The 23,938-nt window shown below is 43.4% G+C and overlaps 1 protein-coding gene across 3 annotated transcripts in view; it reads left to right on the plus strand.

Annotated features, from left to right (window-relative positions):
* Positions 1-23,938, plus strand: part of FRMD4A (FERM domain containing 4A) — a 263,028-nt gene that overhangs the window by 73,437 nt on the left and 165,653 nt on the right. For 2 of the 3 annotated variants that reach the window (XM_070755049.1, XM_070755050.1), the window contains exon 1: positions 12,377-12,919. The exons of the other annotated variant lie outside the window; for it this stretch is intronic. In XM_070755049.1, the coding sequence (XP_070611150.1) occupies positions 12,761-12,919 (159 nt within the window). In that variant the 5' untranslated portion in view covers positions 12,377-12,760. Of the gene's footprint in view, positions 1-12,376; positions 12,920-23,938 lie in introns of those variants that run through there. 3 annotated transcript variants of the gene reach the window in all.

A 23,938-nucleotide genomic window follows, 5' to 3' on the forward strand; every position in this document is an offset into this window, starting at 1 on the left:
GTTTTTGAAAGTTTTGAACGTACGTGACATTATCTACTATATAAAGTGTATGTACACACACACACTCATAGCTCTTCTCAAATTATACACATTCAACCTCATTTACTGTGATAGGAAAAACATACCCAGAGCCCAGAAGGGGAAAAAAGAAAAAAATGCACGCCCCTTACTGACCTCTTAGGAATTGGGAGAGGTCAAGAGTGGACAGTCTAAGGGTAAAGTTTTGGGGGTTAGGTGATGAAACTACAGAGTCTGGTAGTGAGTTTTAGGCATCAACTACTCAGTTGCTAAAGTTGTATTTCCTGCAGTTGAGTTTGGAGCAGTTCACTTTGAATTTGTATCTGTTGTGTGTTGTTGTGGTTGAAGCTGAAGTAGTCATTGACAGGAAGGATGATTTTATGGGCTATGCTTAGGTTGTGTTTAAGGCGACCTAGTTGTAAGCTTTCTAAACCTTGGATTGTAAGTCTAACTGCGCAGGATATTCTGTTGTGAGTGGAGGAGTGGAGGGCTCTTCTCGTAAAGTCCATAGAAGAGATCCAATCAGCCGCCCCGAGTCCACGGAGAGGGGCGGCATACAAATCTAAATAATAAATAAAAATAAATAAATAAATAAATAAATAAATAGATAAATAATAAAGTACAGGGTACGTTCCAAAAGTAATGCACTTATTTTATTGAACAGATTTGCACAAACACTTAAAATTCTTCAAAGTGCTGTCCTTGGGCCTCTACACATTTTTTCCAGCGACTCTGCCATGACCAGTACGTGCCCGGGAAGGCGTCTTCAGGGACCTCTTGCAAGGTCTTCGTCGTGGCTGATTGGGTCTCTTCTAAGGATGAAAAACGTGGCTGGCCACAACACGCTACAAGTCTGTGAGTTCCTGGCCAAACATCAGGTGCCACAACTGCCCCACCCCACCCCCTGTAGTCCTGACGTCGCCCCAGCAGACTTCTTTTTGTTCCCAGCCCTGAACGGAACCCGTTTTTCATCCACAGAAGAGATCTAATCAACCGTGACGAAGACCTTGCACGAGGTCTCCAAAGACCTCGCCTTCCTGGGCGCGTACTGGTCATGGCAGAGTCACTGGAAAAAATGTGTAGAGGCCCAAGGACAGTACTTTGAAGAATGTTAAGTGTTTGTGCAAATCTGTTCAATAAAATTACTTTTTAAAAAAATAATTGCATTACTTTTGGAACGCACCCTGTATCTCTGGACATTTTCTAGAGTGTTGATGTCTGAAATGTGTTGTGGGTTCCAGACAGATGAGCTGCATTCAAGGATTGGTCTGGCGAAAGTTTTGTATGCTCTGCTTAGTAGTGTGAGATTGCCGGTGCAGATGCTATGTAGGATGAGGTTGACAACTTAACTTAACAAATGCAGAGAGACACACACACAGGGAGAAACACACACCAGTTCACGTGCCTTCCTCCCCCCACTCCAATATGTAGAGCATCCATTATTCTGATCGCATGATTAGAAGGAGTGAGTTGGGGGCCGAGTTGCAAAGAATTAACCGGTGTCAGATTGTCAGGAGTGATTTAGCAGAAGGCAGACGGGAAGCAACGTCATGCCAGGGCGATGCGGGAATTGCATGGAATTTTTTCTCTCTCTTTTTTGTACCCAGCAATATTTTCTTTCTTATACAGTACACCTCATTTTTATGGCCCATCAACTTTGCGGTGAAGCAAATCTAAGTAATTTAGTGCGTGTGCGCTGTAGCTGGGAGAAAGGCAATCCCTTGAGATATATTTTTTATCTCTGGATGTGGTCTTTCTTCCCTTATTTTTCCCCTTACTCTCTCTTTCCCTCTTTCCCTTCCTAAAGTCTTTCCTTTGGCATGGGGCTAGGGGAAAAAACAAAGACATTACTTTTGAAAATAGGAAGGGAGGAAGGAAGGAGGAAGGAAGGGACGAAGGAGGAAGGAAGAAGGGAGGGAGGAAGGAAGGAAGGAGTTGGGAAAGGAAGGAGTTGGGAGGGAAGGAAGGAAGCAATTGGGAAAGGAAGCAGTTGGGAAGGAGGGAGGAGCTGGGAAAGGAAAGAGTTGGGAGGGAAGGGAGGAGGGAAGGAAGGAAGGACGGAAGGAAGGAAGGACGGAAGGAAGGAAGGAGCTGGGAAAGCAAGGAGGAAGGAAGGGACGAAGGAGGAAGGAAGAAGGGAGGGAGGAAGGAAGGAAGGAGTTGGGAAGGAAGGGAGGGCGGGGGGAAGGAAGGAAGCAGTTGGGAAAGGAAGCAGTTGGGAAGGAAGGGAAGGAGGGAGGAGCTGGGAAAGGAAAGAGTTGGGAGGGAAGGGAGGAGGGAAGGAAGGAAGGACGGAAGGAAGGACGGAAGGAAGGAAGGAAGGAGCTGGGAAAGCAAGGAGGAAGGAAGGGACGAAGGAGGAAGGAAGAAGGGAGGGAGGAAGGAAGGAAGGAGTTGGGAAGGAAGGGAGGGCGGGGGGAAGGAAGGAAGCAATTGGGAAAGGAAGGAGTTGGGAGGGAAGGAAGGAAGGAAGCAGTTGGGAAAGGAAGCAGTTGGGAAGGAAGGGAAGGAGGGAGGAGCTGGGAAAGGAAAGAGTTGGGAAGGAAGGGAGGGCGGGGGGAAGGAAGGAAGCAATTGGGAAAGGAAGGAGTTGGGAGGGAAGGAAGGAAGGAAGCAGTTGGGAAGGAAGGGAAGGAGGGAGGAGCTGGGAAAGGAAAGAGTTGGGAGGGAAGGGAGGAGGGAAGGAAGGGACGAAGGAGGAAGGATGAAGGGAGGGAGGAAGGAAGGAAGGAGTTGGGAGGGAAGGGAGGAAGCAGTTGGGAAGGAGGGAGGAGCTGGGAAAGGAAAGAGTTGGGAAGGAAGGAAGGACGGAAGGAAGGAAGGAGTTGGGAAAGCAAGGAGGCCTTGCATCCTTCTGAGGTCAGTAGAAATATGGCCTCAGATGGTTGAGGATGATATTCTGAGTGTGTAAACAGCTCAGAGTCAGCTGTCCAAGCAAATATGAAGCGGTATATAAGTCTAAAGGCAATGGCTAGTGGCTAAACCCCTGCATTTGTTCAGCTCTCTCCTGTAACTGATTCTAAATAACATGGCCTTAAGCGAGGCCGCCTGACTCTCCCTTTCAGAGTGAATGCTTACGCCTGATGACTCCCGTCCGCTAATTGGATACAAGACGGATTGTGTTGATCAAAGGCCCATAATGAGGATAATATTGCTGGGGTTGAAGGTAGTGTCAGGAGACAGAATGGGCCCGTTGTTCTCCGTTTAGAAATGGGTCAGGATTATCCCGAGGAAGACCATCTGTGCCTCTGATTGAACTGACACTGCAGACTTCAGCATGTTCGCTTAGAAATAAGTTCCACCATATTCAATGAGGCTTGTGCCTTGGAAAGGGGTAATTAAGCCATAATGTGATTTGTTTGGGGGCCTGTCATTAGACGTGAATGAGGCCACGACTGTTTGCTCAAGAAACCGTGTCTGTCTCCATTTCGTTGCGTTTTCCGTTTCTGCAGAGTTTGGGGTGTTTGGCTTTGTTTTAAAGTCATTCTTGGTAAAGGGCTGCAAAAAATTTTACGACCACATTGTGGGCGTGGCTTAATTTGCGGGTGCGGCTTGCCGGCCATGCGTCCAGGTGGGAGTGGCTTGACGATCATGTGACTTAAAGGTCATGTGACTGGCTTAAAGGTGGTCAACTTGACTTTGGATTGTTGTTTTATGGAGCCACCCACGGTGATTACTCTCCAAAAGAAAATTCATTCTTGGTCAGTCCCTGCCTCTTTTATTTTATCTGACCACGAAGTATCTTCCAGGACCGGATTAAATTCCAATTTGATCAGCTGCCTGGAGAAATGAATATTTCTAAGAATGGATCTTTTTTCTTTTGAGGAAGAAAGAAAGAAGAGAGAGAGATGAGTGGCCAATAAAATTTATAGAAGGAAGGAAAGAAAGAAAGAACCAAAGAACCAAAGAAACAAAGAAAGAAGAGAGGGAGATGAGTGGCCAATAAATTTTATAGAAGGAAGGAAGGAAGGAAATAAAAAAAAGAAAGAGGGATGGAGGGAAGGAAGGAAGGAAGAGACATGGGTGGCCAATAAATTTTATACATGAAAAAGAAAGAAAGGGAAAAGGGAGAGAGAGATGAGTGGCCAATAAATTTTATATAAAAAAGAAAGGGAGGGAGGAAGGGAAAGAAATAAGAAAATAAAGAAAAAAGAAGAAGGAAAGAAGGAAGGAAGGAAGAAAGAAAGAAAGAGCTGAATTAGCAGATTCAGTGTCCACTTCTCACGTTCCAAGGCTCCCGAGATGCTTTTATGCATGAAAAACCGGAGCACTGTCTGTTTTTTCAAGAGTCTCGGAATGTGCAGGCTTCTCTGTGCAAACCTTCCGATGCCATCGCTGTCCTTTTATGGCGCACAAAACTGTCAGTCTTCCCACCGACCTTCGCCATTCTGTGAGTGATATGAATGCTTGCTTTTTACTACAGCGATATTTCTCCTCGGCCGTACCATCGCACAGGCTCCCCACCAGATGTGGACGGGGTCGACATCTGCAAGGGGGCGAGAGTGATTGGGCGATGACAGCAGTGTCCTTTCTCCACACGCATACAAAACGAGAAGACCCTTCATCACCACCCCACATCTGCCAGGCACAGGTTTCCATCCCGCTCTGCATATCCCAAAGTCCCTTCCTTCCCCGCCCCCCCCCGCCTTTTTTTAAAAAAAATATATTTTTATTGGGTTTTTTTAGTCTTTAAACATTTCATTTTTACACAAGATCTACATCCAAATCTCATTGAAACATAGAAGATTGACGGCAGAAAAAGACCTCCTGGTCCATCTCATCTGCCCTTATTTACTCTTTCCTGTAATTTATCTTAGGGTGGATCTATGTTTATCCCAGGCAGGTTTCAGTTCAGTTCCTGTGGATTTACCAACCACAGTTTGTTCCAAGCACCTACTTCTCTTTCAGTCAAATAATATTTTCTCACGTTGCTTCTGATCGAAACATTTAAATATGTTAAAGAGTTGAATAAGGTTCAAGAGGGAAGTGTTTTTAATAGGAAAGTGAACACAAGGACAAGGGGGAACAATCCAAGGTTAGTTGGGGGAAAGATTAGAAGCAACATAAGAAAATATTATTTGACTGAAAGAGTAGTAAATGCTTGGAACAAACGTCCAGCAGACGTGGTTGGTCAATCCACAGGAACTGAATGTAAACATGCCTGGGACAAACATAGATCCATTCTAAGATAAAATACAGGAAGGAGTATAAGGGCAGACGAGATGGACCAGGAGGCCTTTTTCTGCCGTCAGTCTTCTATATTTCTATGTTTCTAAATCCCCCATCCATACGTGCCACGTACGTTCCAAACTTTCAAAAACGTTTTCCCTCAATTTCCCTCAAGCTTAATTATTACCCCATGGACTTCTGGGTTTCTTTCAGAGAAATTGGCAAAGCCGTCCAAACCACCAACGTTCATCGAAAAAAATGAAGAAAAACTGAAAGTTCAAGCAGGCAGATGTTTCTGTGGCTTGACCAATTCTCTTGTGAGGAAGTTAAACAACAACAACAACAACAACAACACGTACACTTCACAATTTAATTCCACCAATACATCAAGCTGTTTTGGAAAGCCAGGATGCTTCATTGTGATCTCAGTCTATAGAATAACAGGAAGCAGCACCTCAATCCATGGGGCCTGCCAGATAATAGTTGAAGCCTTTTGCTAGTTTGTAATGCAATTTACAGTTAGTTGGATATATATATGTACATATGTGCTGTACTTTTCGGTGTATAAGACACACTTTTTTCCTCCCCAAAAGAGGCTGATAATTTGGGTGCGTCTTATACTCTGAATGTAGCTTTTTTTCCCCCAGCCCTAACTAGCTGCTAACATTCTTCCCAGCTCTTCCCTTGCAGGCTCTTTCATTGTTTTCCTCTATGAAGAATGTTTTCCAAGCCCTAAGTCTTTGCAGGGGTTTTTTCATTGCTCTAACTTGCTCTGAGTAAATTTCTTTCCAGCCCTAATCAGGTGCTAATGATGTTCCCAGCTCTTACCGGCTTGCAAACTCTTTCATTGTTATGCTCTGCAAAGAAAAATGTTTTCCAAGCCCTAGGTCTTTGCAGGTTTTTTCCCCATTATTCTAACTTGCTCTGACTAAGTTTCTTTCCAGGCCTAACCAGGTGCTAACGATGTTCCCAGTTCTTACCTGCTTGCAAGCTCTTTCATTGTTACTTTCTGCGAATAATATACTCCAAATCCTGTGTTTGATTTATTTTTCATTGCTCTAACTTGCTCCGAATAAGTTTCTTTCCAGCCCTAACCAGGTGCTAATGATGTTTCCAGCTCTTACCAGCTTGCAAGCTCTTTCATTGTTACTCTCTGCAAAGAATGTTTCCCAAGCCCTAAGTCTTTGCAGGGTTTTTTCCATTGCTCTACTTGCTCCAACTGTTTCTTTCCAGGTGCTAATGCTGTTCCCAGCTCTTACTGGCTTGCAGGCTCTTTCATGGTTATTCTCTTGGAATAAAGTTTTTTTAAGCCCTAACCAGGGGATAAAATAATGTGCTGAAACTGACCAAACTTAGGATGCTGGCCAGATGACTACCTGGTAAGCAGATTCTTTTCCCTATTTTCCTCCCCCAAAACTTATAATCCAGTGCGTCTTATACTCTGAAAAATACAGTAGTATTAGTTACTTAGTTTATTTTATTGATTGGCCCATGGGCCGTAGCAAAGTGCAGGATTCCAAACCCCAATTATTACTGAAATCCGATAAAAACAATTTAAAATGGAATCGAAATAAAATGCAATTTAAATAGGCATTGTAATAAAATGCAATAATTTCATATATATGATATGCTTTAAAAACAATAACAAAGAGCTGGCTAGTAAATTGACATTGTCCACCTTTAAAAGGTTTAGCTGCAAATGACAGTTATCCATCACTGTCACAGTTAAAAATCAGGTAGTTTTCGATGTACAGTGTGGAAGTGTTTTTAATAGGAAAGTGAATCCAAGAACAAGGGGGAACAATCCGAGGTTAGTTGGGAAAATGATCAAAAGCAAGGGGAGAAAATATTATTTCACTGAAAGAGTAGTAGATGCTTGGAACAAACTTCCAGCAGACGTGATTGGTCAATCCACAGTCACTGAATTGAAACCTGCCTGGGATAAACATAGATCCATCCTCAGATAAAATACAGGAAATACGGTAGTATAAGGACAGACGAGATGGACCAGGGGGTCTTTTTCTGCCGTCAATCTTCTAGGTTTCTATGTACAAGCATCCCAATTTTCCTGTTTCTAAACAAGACAGGTGTTAAGCGAATTTCACCCCATTTAACCATCTTTCTTGACAATGTTGTTAAGCGAATGACTGCAGTGGTTTCTTAACCGTGTTCTGGGTATCTCTGTACAGTCCATGAGTGACCTGTTGTAAGCAGGCCTTCTGTAAGAATCGGATGAAAGGCAAACATCTAATTAAGGAGATAGAGTTCCATTGACGAGATAAGCGAATGTCGGCCTCCTATTTTTCTAAGAAGCAGATCAAAGCACAGAAGCGCCATCCGCTTGTTTTAGGAGCTGGATGTTCGTATGTTAATTCCCAATATAATGCAATCGTTCCCATCGCTGCTTTTTTATTTTTAAAAAAGGAGAAGATCAAAGGCTAAGGGTTTAGACCTTTGAAAAGGAACGTGTGATTTTTGCAAATAATGAACAACAGTGTGCAGCAGCTGCCAAAAAAGCCAACGCATTTTCTAGGGTGCATCAACAGAGGGGTAGAATCAAGATCACATGAAGTGTTAATACCACTTTACAAGGCCTTGGTGAGGCCACACTTGGAATCCTGCATCCAGTTTTGTTCACCACGATGCAAAAAGGATGTGGAGACTCTAGAAAGAGGGCAGAGAAGAGCCACAAAGATAATTAGGGGATGATTGGAGGCTAAAACATATGAAGAATGGTTGCAAGAACTGGGCATGGCTAGTTTAATGGAAAAAAGGACCAGGGGGGACATGATAGCAGCCTTCCAATCTCTCAGGGGTGGCCACAAAGAAGAGGGAGTCAAGCTATTCTCCAAAGCACCTGAGGGTAGAACAAGAAGCAATGGGTGGAAATTAAAGAAGGAGACAAGCAACCTAGAACTAAGGAGAAATTTCCTGTCAGTTAGAACAATTAATCCATGGAACAGATGTTGCCTCCAGAAAACATAGAAACATAGAAGTCTGACGGCAGAAAAAGACCTCATGGTCCATCCAGTCTGCCCTTATACTATTTCCTGTATTTTATCTTAGGATGGATATATGTTTATCCCAGGCATGTTTAAATTCAGCTACTGCGGATTTATCTACCACGTCTGCTGGAAGTTTGTTCCAAGCATCTACTACTCCTTCAGTCAAATCATATTTTCTCGTGTTGCTTCTGATCTTTCCCCCAACTAACCTCAGATTGTGTCCCCTTGTTCTTGGGTTCACTTTCTTATTAAAAACACTTCCCTCCTGAACCTTATTTAACCCTTTAGCATATTTAAATGTTTCCATCATGTCCCCCCTTTCCCTTCGGTCCTCCAGACTCTACAGATGGAGTTCATGAAGTCTTTCTTGATACGTTTGATTCTTAAGAACTTCCACCCTTTTTCTCGCCCGTCTTTAGACCCGTTCAATTTGTGTTCATAAGTTGTGAATGCTCCAACACTGGAAGATTTTAAGAAGAGGTTGGCTAACCATTCGTCTGAGGAGGTGTAGGGTCTCCTGCCTAAGCAGGAAGTTAGACTAGAAGACCTGCAAGGTCCCTTCCAACTCTGTTGTTGTTGTTATTATAACACCACTGTCCAGAATGTTGTAGGAGAGCTTCTCTTGCTTGACTAGGGGGTTAGACTAGAAGACCTCCAAGGTCCCTTCCAACTCTGTTATTCCATATTCTGCGTTCACAGAAGCTCTTCTACTTGAGTATCTTCCAAAGAGCGAATTCTCCAGCGAGGGCCGGTTATCCTTTCCCTCCATTGGCAGCTTCCTGGTGTTTTGGTAAATCCATGTTAAATATTCTATGAGCCCCCTCAGGCAGAAATGCTTACGGGAGGTTTTGCAAGCTGTTCTGAATCAAGGAGACCCAGGGTTTTAATGCTTGTTTAGAGAACTTGCATTTAAATGGCTCCGGTTGGGAGTCTTTTGGCCGTCTAATCCAATAAAGTAAAGAGGCATTGTGATTATTCCGGGGGAGGTATTCAGTGGTATAATCAGGAACCACAGCTCTCCTCCTGTCCCCTTGTCAGTTAGAATAGAATAGAATAGAATAGAATTTTTATTGGCCAAGTGTGATTGGACACACAAGGAATTTGTCTTGGTGCATATGCTCTCAGCATACATAAAATATACATTTGCCAAGAATCATGTGGTACAACACTCATTGATTGTCATAGGGGTCAAATAAGCAATGAAGAAGCAATATTAATAAAAATCTTAGGATATAAGCAACAAGTTACAGTCATACAGTCATGGGAGGAAATGGGTGAAAGGAATGATGAGAAAAACTAGTAGAATAGAAGTGCAGATTTAGGAGAAAGTCTGGCAGTGTTGAGGGAATTATTTGTTTAGTAGAGTGATGGCATTCGGGAAAAAACTGTTCTTGTGTCTAGTTGTCTTGGTGTGCAGTGCTCTGTAGCGACGTTTTGAGGAGTTGAAACAGTTCATGTCCAGGATGTGAGGGGTCAGGATATATTTTCCCCGCCCTCTTTTTGACTCGTGCAGTATACAGATCCTCAAGGGAAGGCAGATTGGCAGCAATTGTTTTTTCTGCAGTTCTGATTATCCTATCCTATATTATGTATTCAAACACAATAACAATCTAACAAAATGAAATTCAAGGGTGAAAAAAGTCAGATTCTACATTTAGGCAAGAAAACCAAAACGCACAGGTACAGGATAGGTGGTACCTTGCTCAACAGTAGTAACTGTGAGAGGGATCTCGGAGTCCTAGTGGACAACCATTTAAATAGGAGCCAGCCGTGTGCAGCAGCTGCCAAAAAAGCCCACACAGTTCTAGGCTGCATCAACAGAGGGAGAGAATCAAGATCATGTGAAGGGTTAAGACCACTTTATAAGGCCACACTTGGAATATGGCATCCAGGTTTGGTTGCCACAATGCAAAAAGGATATTGAGGCTCTGGAAAAAATGCAGAGAAGAGCAACAAAGACGATTAGGGGACTGGTACCATATATACTGTACCTGTGCGTTTTGTTTTTGCCTAAATGTAGAAATTTACTTTTTTTTATCATTGAATTTCATTTTGTTAGATAGCGCCCATTGTTAGATAGCGCCCAATGTTCAAGCCTGTCAAGATCCTTCTGTATTTTGTGTCTATCTTCTGGAGTGTTGGCTATTCCTGCCAGTTTGGTGTCATCTGCAAATTTGATAAGTTCCCCATCTAACCCCTCGTCCAAGTCATTGATGGAGACGTTGGGCCTAAAACAGAGCCTTGGGGTACTCCAATGCATACACAGATAATCCCCACTCGGTTAAAGACCTTGGTATACTAATAACAAAAGATTTAAGGGCCAAAGCCCACTGCAACAACATAGCCAAGAAGGCTTCAAGAGTTGTAAACCTAATCCTACGTAGCTTCTGCTCTGGCAATCTCACATTACTTACCAGAGCTTACAAAACCTTCGCCAGACCCATCCTCAAATGCAGCTCATCTGTTTGGAACCCATATCGCATCTCAGACATTAACACCCTTGAAAATGTCCAAAGATACTTCACCAGAAGAGCCCTTCACTCCTCCACTCGAAATAGAATATCCTATGAGACTGGACTTTCAATCCTGGGCCTAGAAAGCTTAGAACTAAGACGCCTTAAATAAGATCTAAGTATTGCCCACAAGATCATATGTTGGCGACTACTTCAGCTTCAACCACAACAACACAAGAGCACACAACAGATTTAAACTTAATATTAAGCGCTCCAAACTTGACTGTAAAAGATATGACTTCAGTAACCGAGTTGTCAAAGCGTGGAACTCATTACCGGACTCCATAGTGTCATCCCCAAACCCCCAACACTTTACCCTTAGATTATCTACGGTTGACCTCTCCAGATTCCTAAGAGGTCAGTAAGGGGCGAGTACAAGTGCACTAGAGTGCCTTCCGTCCCCTGTCCTATCGCTCTCCTATATCTCCTATACCTTTCTTCTATTCCTATATCTCTTCTTCTATTCTTTCATTGATATGTTCTATTCCTATATCTTCCTTTCTATTATTTCTTAGATATATTTTACTATGAGTATCTCCTCTATAACCTTCATCCTGTATTTTACTATGTGGATATAGATATATACCCACTAAAACCCTCATTGTGTATTGGACTAAATAAATCAATCAATCAATCAATCAATCAATCAATCAATCAATCTCTCCATGTAGATGTAGTTCCATTCAGCAGAACACGTGGAGTGCAGTTGGTTAGCCAGTTTTGAATTTATCCCACATTTTTCTACTTTATTTAATACCCTGTTTCCCCGATAGTAAGACACCCCCGATTGTAAGACGTATCGGGGGTTTCAGGGGGGTCGGCTAATATAAGCCATACCCCGAAAGTAAGACATATGTCTTACTTTCGGGGAAACACGGGGTTATTGCCGCCTCCCTCTCATCTAGCTGCGCGCCGCCTCCTGCCCACGTCCGCACCGTCCCCCTCTCCATACGTCACCGCGTCTGCCACCTCCCTCTGATCTTAATGAGCGCTGCCCACTTCCGCGCCACCCCCCCCTCCATACGTCACCCAGTCTAAATGTTAATTTTATGGTTAAAACAAAAAATTCGTCAATTTTTTTCCAATATAAGACATACCCCGAAAGTAAGACATAGTGGGGCTTTTGGGGATAAAAAGAAAGTAAGACACTGCCTTACTTTCGGGGAAACACGGTAGTAGGTTATGGTTTACTTTGTCAAAAGCCTTACTGAAGTCCAAGCAAACCACATCAACAGCCTTCCCCTGGCCCACTAATGTCACTTTGTCAAAGAATGCTATGAGATCAGTCTGGCATGATCTGTTTTTGACGAACCCAGGTTGGCTTTGGGTTATTACTTAGTTTCTAGGTGTTCATTGATTTTTTTTGCTTGATTATCTTTTCCAAAATCTTCCCTGGTATTGAGGTCAGGCTGGTAGAATATATTATCATGCCACATTTGTTCATATGACTACTAACTGCTAATTTCACTACTAACGAAATCTGGGGTTGGTTTCCCTTTATTCTTTCGTGGAAAAAAAATCATGGTGACAATTTAACTTCGTTTGTCAAGGTCATTTTCTCAGCCCTTCCACTTTGCATCTTCAAGAGTTAAAAGAGAAAAAAAGGTCTTGAGAATGTTGGCAGTCAGGGAGTCTGTCAGACAAAATAGAGGCTTGTGTTTTCCATCCTCCCTGGACAGAATTCTGGCGTTTTGGAGGCGAAGTAACCAGTGGAGATTTCAAATGGTAACTTAAGTTTCCCCCAGCCTGGAACTGTGCAAAAAGTAGCAACATGTCCAGGGTGGCTGACCTTTTTCAAAGATAAGACATTCCTTTTGCAGCAAAAGAAGAGATTATATATATTTTTTTGGCATTCGAGAGACAAGCAACACCCCGAGGACGTTGGGATAAATCTTTCTCTCGGAGAATGAAGGCTGCTCACGGAATCTGGGGTTGATTTTTCCTTCTTGCCTTTTGTGGGAAAAATAAAATCACGCAGACATCTTAGAAGTCTGAAAACTTAGCAAACCACCGAGGGAGACCCGTGCCAGGTTTTTTACATCTTTGTGAGCTGGCATGGCAGCTGTGCCTTTCAGGGTTGAAGACCTTCTCTTGAGCTGGCATTCCCTAGCCTGGAACCTGACTTCGCGACTCCTGGGCTCCGACCGGCTGAGGCATCTCCAGATTGTACGCCTGATGCTCAAGCCATGGTGTATCTCCAGAGCAGTGTACCAGGTAGAGTAAACTCTTATTGGAAATCTGGGAGATGGAAGGGGAGTTTGCGTGGTCTTTGGAAGGGGGAAACTCCTAGGCTGTAGAAGACACGACCTCAGCAACCGAGTTGTTAATGCCTGGAACTTATTACCTGACTCTGTGGTTTTGGCACCAAACCCTCAAAACTTTACCGTTAGATCAGTGATGGACTCCTACGGGTACGGTCAGATATTTATTTAATTTGACTTCTATGCTACCCAATCCCAAAGGTCTCAAGTATGCAGCACAGGTAGCAAAATTTTGAATTTTTTTCTTTTTTTCCCCTTCTGAGCTCTGGGGATGTTTTTCCTATTGCAATAAATGAGGTTGAATGTGTATAATTTTAGAAGAGCTGTGCATGCATGTGTATTTGTGTACATACACTTTATAGTAGATAATGTATATTTTTGTGTGCCTGTGTGTAATATATATGTATGTACACATATGGCATATTTATTTATTTATTTATTTATTGGATTTATATGCTGCCCCTCTCCGCAGACTTGGGGCGGCTAACAACAGTGATTAAAAACAGCATGTAACAATCCAATACTAAACAACTAAAAAAACCCTTATTATAAAACCAAACATACATACAAACATACCATGCATAAATTGTAAGGCCTAGGGGGAAAGAATATCTCAGTTCCCCCATGCCTGATGGCAGAGGTGGGTTTTAAGAAGCTTACAAAAGGCAAGGAGGGTGGGGGCAATTCTAATCTCTGGGGGGAGTTGGTTCCAGAGGGCCGGGGCTGCCACAGAGAAGGCTCTTCCCCTGGGTCCCACCAAACGACATTGTTTAGTTGACGGGACCTGGAGAAGGCCAACTCTCTGGGACCTAACTGGTTGCTGGGATTCGTGCAGCAGAAGGCGGTATTCATATATACGTAGAATTAAAGAGTATATTTTGGATGTAAATAGAGAGGGAAATTGTATCTCTTTAAGGCGAGGGGAGGCCAGGCACTCTAACCCAAACCCTTGACGTGAGTGACATCAAGTTGGCCACCTTTAAGCCAGTCACATGATCTTTAAGCCACTCCCTTTCACATGATCATCAAGCCACTCCCACCTGGTCACATGGCCGGCAAGCCACACCCACAAAATAAGCCACACCCACAGTGTGGTAATAAAAATAAATTCAGCCCTTCACTTCCTTAGACAATCCACTGTTGACCTCTACCGATTCCTAAGAGGTCAGTAAGGGGCGTGCATAAGTGCACCAGCGTGCCTTCCATCCCCTGTCTTAATGTCCCTCTCTTACTAGTATCAATATCAGCAGTAATGGCCAGCTACTAGAAGGGTATGGTGCTACGGTCTGGTAGTGATTTTCAGGATGCGTGCGCAGCTGTGCACCCCGATGCATACACATGTGCGCACATGTTAGACTTGGCTTCTGCACATGCTCAGCAAGCGAAATCTTGTGTGAAGACGCTCGAGCGAGATTTCGGTGATTTTTTTCCCATTTTTTGCAAACCTGTCATAAGACAAATCTCAGGCTGATGCACATGCGCACGCCATAACCTCAGAGGGCGCACCAGTAGCGCCAAAGACGGCAGGTGTTTGCTGAATAGCGGGTTGGTTCTGGTATGGATAAGGATGGGGCAACGGTAGCAAAAGTTGCACTGCAAATGTGTCGTGTTTTTGCCTCTGCGCATGGGGAGGAAGAAAAATCTTCCACATGTGCGGAAGCAAAAAGTAACCAAAATCTCATGCATACGTGTGTCCCCTCGTGAGATGTTGCTTCTGCGCATGGGCATGAAGCAAGAATACGCTGGGAGGTGCATGCACGCACACAAGAGAATCGAAGCTGCACACACTGTGCATGAGAACAAAGCAAGAATATCCTGGGAGGTGCATGCACGCACACAAGAGAATCGAAGCTGTGCGCACTGTGCACTGTGAACTACTGGTACATTGTCCTCTACCGCACCACTACTGATGGGAAGCAAATCTTGACTTGATGCTTCCCTCTTGCTGCAAACCCCAAACTCTCCCGTGTTTGTCTCAACCTCGAAACTGAGCTATCTTTTAAAACTATATATTTCTTATGTTTCCGTTCTGCGTTCAGGATCTACGGTTTCCTCTTGGCTTATTTATTTTTTATTTTTTGCAAATTCTCAGGTCCTCTCATGGCCCCGAACAAGGTGCAGGCGAGAGGTTTGTGCCAGTGATGGAGAGAGCCCTGGACGGGGCCCGTGGCATGGGTACAATTTTCAAAAGTTGAATTGTTGCTCTCCCGCTGTTTGTTGGGAAGTAGAACAAAGCCGGCGTTTTCTGGACAGCGGCCCAGCTCTGCAGAACTGTTTCATGGCCCCCTTTCCCCCCCACTGGCAGGGACACCTGATACATGCCAGCCCCCAACTCCTAGGCAACCCCTTCCTCAAACATTCACCGTCCCATTGCTTTAGAACAAACCCCATCACGATCCAAGGGCTGCTCCAATGTGTAACCGTGGTTACAACTAAGAAGAAATTCGACAGCTACTTGTCTGAAATGCTGTAGGGTCTCCAGTCTGGGCAGGGGGTTGGAGTAGAAGACCCCCAAGGTCCCTTCCAATTCTGTTATTCTGTTATTCTGCCGATAATAATAATAATAATAATAATAATAATAATAATAATAATAATAACAGCAACAACAACAATAACAATAACTACTACAACAACAACAGAGTTGGAAGGGATCTTAAGCAGATGATGATAATAATAACAATAATAATAATAACAACAACAGTAACAACAGAGTTGGAAGGGACCTTGAAGGTCTTCTAGTCCAACCCTCTACTTAGGCAGGAAACCCTACACTATTTCAGACATCTGGTTATCCAACATCTGCTTAAAAACTTCCAGTGTTGGGGCATTCACAACTTCTGGAGGCAGGCAGTTCCACTGATCAATCATTCTGATTGTCAGGAAATTTCTCCTTCGTTCTAGGTGGCTTCTCTACTTGTTTAGTTTCCATTCGTCGCTTCTGGTTCTACCCTCAGGGGCTTTGGAGAAGAGCTTGACTTTGACTCTTCTTTGTGGCAATCTCTGAGATATTGGAAGACTGCTATCGTGTCTCCAGTGGTCCTTTTTTCCTTTCTTAAAAATGTTTTATTTGTTGTTTTTAATACTTTAAAAAGATATGTATTTACAGATCATTTCCCCTATTATATATATTTTTCCCATTAAACTAGCCATGCCCAGTTCTTGCAACCTTTCTTCCCTGGTCCGACCACACCTGGAGTACTGCAATCAGTTCTGGTCACCACACTTCAAAAGAGACATTGAAACTCTGGAGAAGGTGCAAAAAAGAGCAACCAAGATGATTAAGGGATTGGAAACCAAGACTTACGAAGAGAGACTGAGGGAACTGGGCATGGGTAGCCTAGAGAAAAGGAGGGCCAGAGCAGACATGATAGCAGTCTACAAGTATACGAGGGGATGTCACAGAGAGGAGGGGATCACTTTATTCTTCAGGGCACCAGAGGGCTGGGCGAGGAACAATGGCTGGAAGCTGACCAAGGAGAGATTCAACATGGAGATAAGGAGGAACTTCCTGACGGTCAGAGCGATCAACCAATGGAACAACCTACCAGTGGACATTGTGAACTCCAACACTCTGGACGTTTTAAGAGAAGATTGAACTGCCACTTGACTGGTGTAGTATAGGGTTCCTGCTTGGGTAGGGGGTTGAACTTGATGGCCTTCATGGTCCCTTTCAACTCTAACAATGAGTGAGTGAGTGAGTGAGTGAGTGAGTGAGTGAGTGAGTGAGTGAGTAAAGAAACAAACAAACAAACAAACAAACAAATAAATACATGTTTTAGCCTCCAGTCCCCATATCATCTTTGTTGCTCTTCTCTGCACTTTTTCTAGAGTCTCAACATCCTTTTTGCATCGTGGCGACCAAAACTGAATGCAGGATTCCAAGCATGGCCTTGTAAAGTGGTATTAACCCTTCATGGGATCTTGATTCTCTCCCTCTGTTGATGCAGCCTAGAACTGTGTGGGCTTTTTTGGCAGCTGCTGCACACGGCTGGCTCCTATTTAAACGGTTGTCCACTTGGACTCCAAGATCCCTCTCACAGTTGCTACCGTTGAGCAATGTACCCCATATCCTCTACCTGTGCGTTTTGTTTTTCTTGCCTAAATGTAGAACCTGATATCTTTTCACTCTTGAATTTCATTTTGTTAGATAGCACCCAATATTCAAGTTTGTCTGAGCATTCTGCATTTTGTGCCTGTCTTCTGGAGTGCTGGCTATTCCTGCCAGTTTGCTGTCATCTGCAAATTTGATAAGTTCCCCATCTATCCCTTCGTCCAAGTCATTTTAAACTAGCTTGAAGCTTTTCTTGCTCACATGTTAAGAAATCCACTTTAGTATACTTCCCATGTAACAAATTATCTTTTTCGGTCAAGGCCAAAAGAATTCCATCCATTGGAGCTGAAATACTGAGCAGAGATAAAAGAGAGTAACATTCGCAGAATTCACTGTAATGGAGTGGAACGCATTGACCGTTATCCAAAAGCCGAATCCTTGAGAATTTCCTTATCAAAATCATTTTGTATTTAGGCCATGGGAAAGCCCAGTTTGCCAGTCTTCCAAAAACTAAAGAAGATGCCCTCAGAAGTTCTGAAATATTCTAAAAGTTTTTAAAAATTGTAAAAGAATACGTAGGAACATCTAAAAGAAGATGACCACTAGATAAGCGGTCAAAGCAATGGAAACTGCAGTTTAATGTTTCCAAATGTAAAATAATGCACTTGGGGAAAAGGAATCCTCAATCTGAGTATTGTATTGGCAGTTCTGTATTAGCAAAAACTTCAGAAGAGAAGGTTTGAGGGGTCGTGATTTCTGACAGTCTCAAAATGGGTGAACAGTGCGGTCAGGCGGTAGGGAAAGCGAATCGAATGCTTGGCTGCATAACTAGAGGTATAACAAGCAGGAAGAGGGAGATTGTGATCCCGCTGTATAGAGCGTTGGTGAGACCCCATTTGAAATAATACTGTGTCCAGTTCTGGAGACCTCACCTCCAAAAAGAGATTGATCAAATTGAACGGGTCCAAAGACGGGCTACAAAAAGGGTGGAAGGTCTTAAGCATCAAACTGATCAGGAAAGACTCCATGAACTCCATCTGTATAGTCTGGAGGACAGAAGGAAAAGGGGGGACAGGATCAAAACATTTAAATAGGTTAAAGAGTTGAATGAGGTTCAGGAGGGAAGTATCTTTAATAGGAAAGTGAACACAAGAACAAGGGGGCCCAATCTGAGGTTACTTGGGGAAAAGATCAGAAGCAATGTGAGAAAATATTATTTTCTTGAAAGAGTAGTAGATGCTTGGAACAAACTCTCAGCAGACGTGGTCGGTCAATCCACAGTAACTGAATGTAAACATGCCTGGAATCAACATAGATGCATCCTAAGATAAAATACAGGAAATAGGATAAGGGCAGACTGGATGGACCATGAGGTCTTCTATGTTTCTATTTTTATCTATTTTCAGTTGTCATTATAATTTGTACATCACTTGATATATCCTTAGCTGCCTTTGACTTTATGGATTGTGTGTTTGGGCTGTTTGACTGTTTTTAATAGGGGTTTTTTAAAAACTGGATTTGTGTATGATGTTTTATTGTTGTGAGCAGCTCCGAGTCCTTGGAGAGGGGCGGCATACAAATCTAATTAATAATAATAATAATAATAATAATAATAATAATTATTATTATTATTATTATTATTATTATCATCATCATCATCATCATCATCATCATCATCATCTCTACATCTCTAATATGCAGTCTTATTCCTTCTTACCCCTTGGCTTGAATTTTGGCCAAATGGCTTTCTCAAACATCCACGGGGAATGGAATGGGCTAACAGGCGAACTAGTGTAACTGGGCACCAGCCTTTTCCTCAAGGGCGTAGTAGCTGCGCGCTATCGGTTTTGTTTTCCACATTCTCCTCCTCAACGAAGTTGGAGGCTGCAGCAGAAGAGGGATTTTGTCTTTTGACCGTCTGGGAGCCAGGCGAGGGGGGGGGCTCTTTTCTTTCAAGATTTGGTCCCCCCACGCTTCCGTTAGCTGCAACCTGCCAGGTCTTTTTATGAAAGGGTCTTCTATAAGAAGAGGTCCCTAGGGGTTCCCCCCCACGCTGTTTACCAGACCCAAAAATCAGGTGGAGACTTCAATGATCCACATCTGTTTCCAAGGCAAGGAACAGAATGAACCTTTGGAAGGAGGCGTTGGGACTGAGGGAAAGGCCTCGCCCGCTCCCTGCATCTCTTCAAAATGCCTTTTCCTTTTTCATTCATGGGCCCGGAAGCATGTTTCACACCCTTCCCAAAACAGGAGAATCCTAGATGTTGCCACTCAAATTCTAGATTTGCAGAATTTGCCTCCAATACATACAGGGTGCGTTCCAAAAGTAATGCAATTTTTTTAAAAAAGTAATGTATTGAACAGATTTGCACACTTAAAATCCTTCAAAGTCCTGTCCTTGGGCCTCTGCACTTTTTTTCCAGCGACTCTGCCATGACCGGTATGCGCCCTAGAAGGCGTCTTCGGGGATCTCTTGCAAGGTCTTCGTCATGGCGGATTCTCTTCTATGGACGAAAAATGGGTTCCTTTCAGGGCTGGGAACAAAAAGAAGTCTGCTGGGGCGACGTCAGGACTATTGTGGGGGGCTGGGGCAGCGTTGACACCTGGTGTTTGGCCAGGAACTTGCAACCTTGTAGCACGTTATGGCAAGGCACGTTTTTCGTCCATAGAAGAGTTCCAACCAGCCGTGACAAAGACCTTGCGAGAGGTCCCAAAAACGCGTTCAGGGTGCATACCGGTCAAGGCAGAGTCACTGGAAAAAAATGTGTAGAAGCCCAAGGACAGTAATTTGAAGAATTTTAAGTCTTTGTGCAAAACTCCTCAATAAATTACCTAGGGGGAGAGCCTTCTCTGTGGCAGCCCCGGTCCTCTGGAACCAACTCCCCCCAGAGATTAGGATTGCCCCCATCCTCCTCGCCTTTTGTAAATTATTAAAAACTCATCTTTGCCACCAGGCATGGGGAAACTAACACACACCCCAATTGTCAAGGTTGGTGTATGGTTTGATTGGTTGTGTGATTATTTTATTGTATTATAAGGGTTTTAAATTGCATTTTAAAATTGGATTTGTACACTGTTTATATTGTTGTGAGCCGCCCCGAATCTAATAAATTATTAAATTAAATTAATTATTATTATTATTATTTAAAAATAATAATTTCATTACTTTTGGAATGCACCCTGTAAGCTCTCGGTGTATGTACAAGCAAGAAAGCCATAAATCACAAACTATAAGGTAATATCATAAATCATGAGATAAGAACAATGGAGGGATAGTCATAAGATCCCAATAGGAGTAAATAATAGGAAAGTTGAGAAGGATAATAGCCCCGCCAGTCGATATCGTTTGGCCGATGGGACCTGGAGAAGGCCGATGCTGTGGGCTCTAATTGGCAGAAGACGATACCGTAAATAAGCCGTGTGGGGCTTTATAGGTGACAACCAACCCCTATAAATCCCTACAACATCATAAATCAAAAGATACAGGTAAAATTATAACTAAAAGCCAGCATGGGGTGTGTTAAAAACAGATCAGGCCAAACCAATCTTATTTCATTCCTTGACAAAGTAACTAAATTAGTAGAAATGCAGTGGACATGGTACATTTAGACTTTAGCAAAGCATTTGACAAAGTGGACCACCAACCCACTTCTTGGTAAGGTAGAAAAGTGTGGGATTATTGGCATCCCCACCAGATGGATTTGTAACTGGCTGACAAAACGTACTCAATGAGTAGTCCTTGATGGTACTACATCTACATGGAGGGAAGTTCCAGCTTAGGCCCAGTACTCTTCAGTATCTTCATAAACGACTTAGACGAGGGGATCTAAGGGAGGCACTCATGAATTTGCAGATGACCTTAAGTTATAGAAGTGACAGACTCAACAATTCCTCTGTTAGAACTGTGCTATCAGCATATTGTGTTTGTGCAGGAGACAGAGAGAGAAAGAGAGAGAAAGAGAGAGACAGGCTGGCACGTGGACATGGGTATCCACCAACCTCAGACTCAGTTCTGATTGCCAGCATTGTTCTCTTCTGCACATTGAGACGTTTCCCTTCTTGCTCTCAATGCATTACCACCACTCCTTCCCTCCTCCTCCTCTTCTTCTTCTCCTCTTCTTCTTCTTCTTCTTCTTCTTCTTCTTCTTCTTCTTCTTCTTCTTCTTCTTCTTCTTCTTCTTCTTCCTTTTCTTCCCCTTCCCCCTCCTCCTCCTCCTCCTCCTCTTCTTCTTCTTCGTCTTCTTCCTTTTCTTCGTCTTCCCCTTCCTTCCCCTCCCCCTCCTCCCTTTCTCCTCCTCCTCCTTTTCTCCTCCTCCTCCTTTTCTCCTCCTCCTCCTCCTCCTCCTCCTCCTTCTTCCTTTTCTTCCTCTTCCCCTTCCTCTCCCTCCTCCTCCTTCTCCTCCTTTTCTCCTCCTCCTCCTTCTTCTTCTCCTTCTTCTTCCTCCCCCATCTCCTCTTCCTCCACCTCCTCTTCCTCCACCTCCTCTTCCTCCTCCCCTGGAGGGGCCAGGGCCCAAATAGCCACAGCACTAACTTGCTGGGAAAGCTCCGTCATTTTCAAGGACCAAACGTATAGACGCATCATCTCGCTGATGGCGAAGTATCCGTTTCCTTAGGATTAGCTGGCTTTTACGCATCGCAATAGCCAGGCTGGGTTCACTTCGACTGGGTTTATCAGAGCATGCAACATATCGGCTTCCACAAAGCTGAAATTGCAGCCTGGGGACAAAGAGCCGGGATGGGAGCCACACCGAATCTGGAACAGGGACAGTTCCTGGCAAAGAATGCGCTAAATATTTATGGGCAAGGTTCACTTGAGGTAACCAGGCAGGCCGGTTCTCCTGCTGGCTGTTGACCTTCCAGCCGAGTGGTTGCTCTAGAATCACAGCTGTGGATTCAGGCCGGGCTCTCCACGGGGTTGTTCTCCTGTTCGACACTCTGTTGTGCTCTCAGTGGGTGGCGTGTTGTGTTCTAGGTCAAGAACACAAAACTAGGTACTTTAGTTCTCATCGCGAGAAAAATAGAGAGTTGTCTTGATGAAGGTCAAGGCCCTCAATGGATTCTCAAAGTCTTATTCACACTTCTTATTCTGATCCTGCCTTTTGCCACCAACAGGTGGGTGGGCTGTTTTCCTCTCCCCCCACCCCACAATCCCCGATCCTGCCATTTATTTAGAAACATAGAAGATTGACGGCAGAAAAAGACCTCATGTCCATCTAGTCTGCCCTTATACTATTTCCTGTATTTTATCTTAGGATGGATCTATGTTTATCCCAGGCATGTTTCAGTTCAGTTACTGTGGATTTGCCAACCACGTCTGCTGGAAGTTTGTGCCAAGCATCTACTACTCTTTCAGTAAAATAATCTTTTCTCACGTTGCTTCTGATCTTTTCCCCAACTCACCTCAGATTGTGCCCCCTTGTTCTTGGGTTCACTTTCCTATTAAAATCACTTCCCTCCTGAAACTTATTTAACCCTGTCATATATTTAAATGTTTCCATCATGTCTGTCCTCCAGACTAGACAGATGGAGTTCATGAAGTCTTTCCTGATAGGTTTCATGCTTAAGATCTTCCACCATTTTTGTAGCCCGTCTTTGGACCCGTTCAATTTTATCCATCTCTTTTTGTAGGTGAGGTCTCCAGAACTGAACACAGTATTATTCCAAATGGGGTCTCACCAGCGCTCTATATAAGGGGATCCCAATCTCCCTCTTCCTGCTTGTTATACCTCTAGCTATGCAGCCAAGCATTCTATAAGCCGGTGTAGAAGTTAAAATAGAAACATAGAAACATAGAAGTCTGACGGCAGAAAAAGACCTCATGGTCCATCTAGTCTGCCCTTATACTATTTTCTGTATTTTATCTTAGGATGGATATATGTTTATCCCAGGCATGTTTACATTCAGCTACTGTGGATTTATCTACCACATCTGCTGGAAGTTTGTTCCAAGGATCTACTACTCTTTCAGTAAAATAATATTTTCTCATGTTGCTTTTGATCTTTCCCCCAACTAACTTCAGATTGTGTCCCCTTGTTCTTGTGTTCACTTTCCTATTAAAAACACTTCCCTCCTGGACCTTATTTAACCCTTTAATATATTTAAATGTTTCGATCATGTCCCCCCTTTTCCTTCTGTCCTCCAGACTATACAGATTGAGTTCATAAAGTCTTTCCTGATACGTTTTATGCTTAAGACCTTCCACCATTCTTGTAGCCCGTCTTTGGACCCGTTCAATTTTGTCAATATCTTTTTGTAGGTGAGGTCTCCAGAACTGAACACAGTATTCCAAATGTGGTCTCACCAGCACTCTATATAGCGGGATCACAATCTCCCTCTTCCTGCTTGTTATACCTCTAGCTATGCAGCCAAGCATCCTACTTGCTTTCCCTACCACCTGACTGCACTGTTCACCCATTTTGAGACTGTCAGAAATCACTACCCCTAAATTCTTCTCTTCTGAAGTTTTTGCTAACACAGAGCTGCCAATGCAATACTCAGATTGAGGATTCCTTTTCCCCAAGTGCATTATTTTACATTTGGAAACATTAAACTGCAGTTTCCATTGCTTAGACCATTTATCTAGTAAAGCTAAATCATTTACCATATTACAGACGCCTCCAGGAATATCAACCCTATTGCACACTTTAGAGTCATCGGCAAATAGGCAAACCTTCCCTACCAAACCTTCCCCTATGTCACTCACAAATATATTAAAAAGAATAGGACCCAGAACAGACCCTTGTGGCACACCGCTTGTAACCTGACTCTACTCAGAATACTCGCCATTAACAATAACTCTCTGATGTCTACGCTTCAGCCAGATGCAAATCCATTGAACTATCCAGGGATTAAGTCCAATCTTCACTAATTTATCTATCAGCTCTTTATGTGGAACCGTATCAAAGGCTTTGCTGAAGT

This window comes from Erythrolamprus reginae, chromosome 6 (genome assembly GCF_031021105.1).
Source record: "Erythrolamprus reginae isolate rEryReg1 chromosome 6, rEryReg1.hap1, whole genome shotgun sequence".
Taxonomy (NCBI): domain Eukaryota; kingdom Metazoa; phylum Chordata; class Lepidosauria; order Squamata; family Dipsadidae; genus Erythrolamprus; species Erythrolamprus reginae.